Raw genomic sequence first — 5,372 nt, forward strand, 5'->3', positions numbered from 1 at the left:
GACAACAACTGGAGGTGCTGGGTCCTCTGTGGAGATCAAAGTGGCCTAACTCTTCCCCTCAAAATGTTTAGACTCCATGAAAGAAGCCCCACCCCCCGCCCGCCCCCCATGGAACAGCCTGAGAGATATCAGTGAAGAACTGAAGAGTGGTATGTCCTCATGGACGAGGCACCCAGATCCCCCCCTCAGCTGGTGGTCCTGGTCCAGACTCTGCCTCCAACCTCAAGCCTTATTCCCCACATCTGATGTCCCACAGACATGATCGCAGATGGTCCTTATCTCCACTGCTCCTCCCAAATGACCCAGTATTGTTGGCAACACTGCCAAGCAGAAACTGAGGACAAGTCGCAACCCACACGCTGCTGCCAACAATGTAAAATGGTGTAACCATATCAGAAAACAGTCAGATCCTTGAACACTTAGACAAAGACTTACCAAATGACCTAGCAATTCTATTTCTACACCAACACCCAAAAAACTGAAAACAGATCCATGTAAAAATTTGTGCATCGATGTTCATAGTAGAATTACTAATAATAGGCAAAAAGTACAAAGGGCCAAAATGGCCATCAGCTGGTGATGGCTGTTGTTGTTGTTAGGTGCCATCGAGTTGTTACTGACTCACAGTGACTTGATGTACAACAGAATAAAACACTGCTCAGTTCTGCATCCATCTCACAATCGTCGTGACGCTTCAGCCTGTTGCTGCTGCCAATGTGCCAATCCATCTCGTTGGGGGTCTTCCTCTTTTTCTGTGACTCTCCACTTTACCAAACATGATGTCCTTCTTCAGGGACAGTTTCCTCCTGACAATATGCCCAAAGTATGAGACACGAAGCCTGACCATCCTGGCTTCAAAGGAGCATTTTGACTCTTCTAACACAGATTGGTTTGTTCTTTTGGCAGTCCTTGGCACTTTCAGTATTCTCCTCCAACACCATAATTCACCAATTCTTCTAAGATCTTCCTTATTCACTGTCCAGCTTTCACATGCATATGAGGTTATTGAAAATACCATGGCTTGGGTCAGGCGCACCTTAGTCCTCAAGCTGACATCTTTGCTCTTCAACACTTTAAAATGTTCTTGTGCAGCAGATTTGCCTAATGCAATACGTCGTCTGATCTCTTGACTGCTGCTTCCATGAGTGTTGATAGTTGATCCAAGAAGAATGAAGTCCTTGACAACTTCAATCTTGTCTCTGTTGATAAGAATAGTGTTTATTGGTCCAGTGGTGAGGATTTTTGTTTTCTTGACACTGAGATGTAATCCATACTGAAGGCTATGCTCTTTGATCTCCATCAGTAAATGTTTCAAATCCTCTTCACTTTCAGCAAGCAAAGTTGTATCATCTGCATATCGCAGGTTGTTAATGAGTCTTCCTCCAACCCTGATTCCACATTTTTCTTCATAGAACCCAGCTTCTCAGATTATTTGCTCAGTATACAGGTTGAATAAGTATGGTGAAAGAATACAACCTTGTCACACACCTTTTTTAATTTTAAAACGTTCAGTGTTCTGTTCAGACAACTGCCTCTTGGTCCAGATACAGATTCCTCATGAGTACAATTAAGTGTTTTGGAATACGCATACTTAGCAATGTTGCGCATAGCTTGTCATGATCCACACAATCAAAAGCCTTTGCATAATCAATAAAGCACAGGTAAACATCTTTCTGATGTTCTCTGCTTTCAGCCAAGATCCATCGGTTATCAGCAATGATACCCTCGTTCCACAGCCTCTTCTGAATCCGGCTTGACCCTCTGGTACTTCTCTGTCAATGTATGATTGTAGCTGTTTCTGTATTACCTTTAGTAAAACTTTACTCACATGGGCTATCAAAGAGATTTCCCATTGATTTCTGCATTCCCTTGGGTCACCTCTCTTGAGAATGGACAGAACTACAGGTCTCTTCCAGCCAATTGACCAGGTAGTTGTCTTCATAATTTCTTGACATAAACGTGGGATGCCTCCAGTGCCTCCTCAGTTTGTTGAAAGATTTCCATTTGCATTTCATCAATTTCCAGAGCCTTTTCTATGCCAATGCCTGCAATTCACCTTGGACTTATTCTTTCAGTATCATTGGCCTTGATCATATGCTTCCTCTTGAAGCAGTTGAGCATCAGTCATTTCCTTTTGGTACAGTGACTCTGTGTATCCCTTCCATCTTCTTTTGATGTTTTCTGCATCGTTCAGTATTTTGCCCACAGAATCCTTCAATGCTGCAATTCCAGGCTTGAATTTCTCTTCACTTCCCTAATCTTGAGAAATGCTGATCATGTTCTTTCCTTTGAGTTGTCTGACTCCAGGTCTTTGCATATTTTGTTATAATATTTGCCTTTGCCTTCTTGAGCTGACCTTTGAAATTTTCTTTTCAGCTCTTGGACCTCCTTATTTCTTCCATTTGCTTTATTATGTCTATGCTGAAGAGAAGTTTCAGTGTCGCTTCTGACATCCCTTTTGGTCTTTTCCCTCTTTCTTGTCTTCTTAATGACCTTTTACTTTCTTCATGTATGATGTTCTTGATGTCATCCACAACTCTTCAGGTCTTCTCAGTCTTTAGTGTGTAATGCATCAAATTTGTTCTTCATATGAACTCTAAATTCAGGTGGGATATATTAAAAGTCATACTTTGGCTCTTATGGACTTGTTTTCAGTTTCTTCAGCTTCAGCCTGAATTTGCATATGAGTAATTGATGGTCTGTTCCACAGTCTGCTCCTGGCCTTGTTTTGGCTGATGATATGGTGCTTTTCCACTGTCTCTTTGCACATATATAACCAGTTTGTTTTCTGTGTATTCCCTCTGGTGATGTCAATGTGTATAGTCATCTTTTATGTTGGTTAAAAAGGTATTTGAAATGAACAAGTCATTGGTCTTGCAAAATTCTATCATGCAATCTCCAGCATCGTTTCTATCACCAAGGTCATATTTTCCAACTACTGATCCTTCTATTTCTATCCTTTGTATTCCAATTGTCAGTAATTACCAATACATCTAGATTTCAGGCTAAATCAATTTCAGACTGAAGAAGTTGGTAGAATTCTTCAATTTCATTGTCACTGGCTTTAGTGGTTGGTGCATAAATTCAAAGATTAGTGGTATTAACTGGTCTTCCCTGTACGCCTGGAGCTTTGGTAGCATATTGGGTTACACGTTCGGCTGCTATCCATAAGACCAGCAGTTTGAATCCACCAGTGGCTCTGAGGCAGAAGGATGAGGCTTTCTACACTTGTGAAGATTTACATCATGGGAACCCTGTTTTACTGGATAACTGTGAAGCAGAACTGACTTGACGGTATTCCATCACCACTCTTGCAGGTGTACAGATAGTATTCTATCTCAGACAGCATTTTCCTTCAAGACAGATCTTGAAATGTTCTTTTTGATGATGAACATGCCTCCATGGCTCTTCAATTTGTTGTTCCCAGTGTAATAAATCATGCAATTGTCAGATACTGGACTATTTCTTAAAGTGATATTGTTCAAGATTTTCACAATCTGTTCACCAAGCAGCTCACTTTGTTACTTTCACTAACACAGTCAGGACTCATCACAAACTCTGCCAAAAAGACAAAGGTCACATTATCCTTGCCCCTGTGTGCATGGCAGGCAAGGCTTAACCCTACAGAGACAGGGGACACTCTGAACCTCGACCTGAATACTTCACACAAAGCTCAGTCACCCCCAACCCAGGAGCAAAGAGGAGGCTTTGCCAATGCTTTATCCCACAGTGCCACACCAGGACTCCAGCCTAAGAAAACAACCAGCATTGTCCTCGGTTTTGGATTTCTACTTATTGTATATAATAAAACCGGGCAAGTACCTACCTGACTTTGTGTCCTGGGGATTAACCAAAACCAGTAATTTATGTTGAGTTTCATCACGGTGCATAGTGCAAAAACAAACAGAAGAAGCTTCAAGTTTAACCTAAAAAAAAAATTAGATTAAAAAATAATAAGTAAATAAAGTAAGTGTTTTGTTCTTTCATCAAGATAAACGGCACAAGAAACTACTTAGAATGAATAGCACATTGAACACACGCTGCCACATGGAGTAGTCCACTTGGCAGGCCATGGGCATCATCATCTTGTCATGGAAATCTCAGCTGCACACGTGACAGGGATTTCTGACAAAGGTCCTCTCCTGTTGCCCACCCATGATTCACCTGCCCCCTCCACCCACACTGTTCTGTAGACCAAACACCCTTCTGTTCACGTCAGACCACTCTCATCCTCCTGGGCCTCAGTCCACAGCCCACCTCAGTCACCACCTGCCATTGCTGGGCTCTGTCCACTCTCAGACCCCAGGTCACTGCGCTCAGGCTGCCCTGGCTCAGGTCCCTATGACCAGTCTGGTGAATCCATACCCTCTCTGTGTCTAGTAGGCTTGGGGCACCAACAGAACAACACGAAGCCCCAAGGTCAGAGTCCCTAAAACACTCCAGCTCCAAAGTCCTCTCTGTGGTCATGAAACACTCTGCTATCAGGTCCCAAAGCTAAAGGTCAACATAGTCCACCACCAAGTGGGTTTGAAAACAGAGAGAGGGTAAGAAAATGAGAAAAGAATGTGTCAGCTAAGCCAGGCAGGCTTGTAAGCATATACAGCAAGCCTTCACAGTTCAGGGAACTGTTTCTTCACAAATCCTGAGATCCATAACAAAACGGTGCTCACACAGTGGTTGTTCTGATGCACACTTCATTCACAGATGGTCCTTACCAGGTCAGGAAAATAATATTTACAAAGGATTGCATGACACAAGGAAACACTCCTTAAAGATAACACTGTATTCACAGTCTGGGCTCACTAATGTTTTAAAGATTGTGCACATAGATAAAACTCAAAAGGAAACACATCAAAATGTTTACAGCAATTAGCCATGGCTGCTTTGATTGTCTCCCCTTGTGCTAGAGCTAGCGTCCTGTGGTATTATACAGTAAACCTAGACTGTGGTATGTTAGATGTGACCGGACCATTTTAAGACTGGAAACAGTTCATCATGAAAAGGAAAAGACCTTCAGAAGTCCCAAAGTATTGAATGTCATGTGGCTTATCCTGAAACTACATCTTAATCTTCCCTTTTGTTTACAAACACACACACACACACACACACAAATTCTCTGGATTCAAAAAGAAAAGCTAAACCTGTTAAAAGCAATGAGACGGTGCAGTACCACTCCAAACTGGACGAATTCAAACATCAGGTAAAATGGCAGGAGTCCCAGTGTAGTGCTGTAGGATAAGCACTAGACTGCAAGGTCAGTTTGAACCACAAGGTCTGTTTTCATTTTCTTTAGCTTCAGTTTGAATTTGCATATGAGTAATTGATGGTCTGTTCCACAGTCTGCCCCTGGCCTTGTTTTCACTGATGATATG

General features: G+C 42.3%; 1 protein-coding gene across 1 annotated transcript in view; it reads right to left on the minus strand.

Moving 5' to 3' along the window:
- The window catches only part of LOC102842652 (protein FAM169B-like), a 46,497-nt gene that overhangs the window by 30,334 nt on the left and 10,791 nt on the right, over window positions 1–5,372 (minus strand). The window contains exon 4 of the mRNA XM_006870701.1: window positions 3,827–3,926. Within this exon, the coding sequence (XP_006870763.1) occupies window positions 3,827–3,926 (100 nt within the window). The remainder of the gene's footprint in view (window positions 1–3,826; window positions 3,927–5,372) is intronic.

The sequence above is a fragment of the Chrysochloris asiatica genome, unplaced genomic scaffold, assembly GCF_000296735.1.
Source record: "Chrysochloris asiatica unplaced genomic scaffold, ChrAsi1.0 scaffold00148, whole genome shotgun sequence".
NCBI classification, from domain to species: domain Eukaryota; kingdom Metazoa; phylum Chordata; class Mammalia; order Afrosoricida; family Chrysochloridae; genus Chrysochloris; species Chrysochloris asiatica.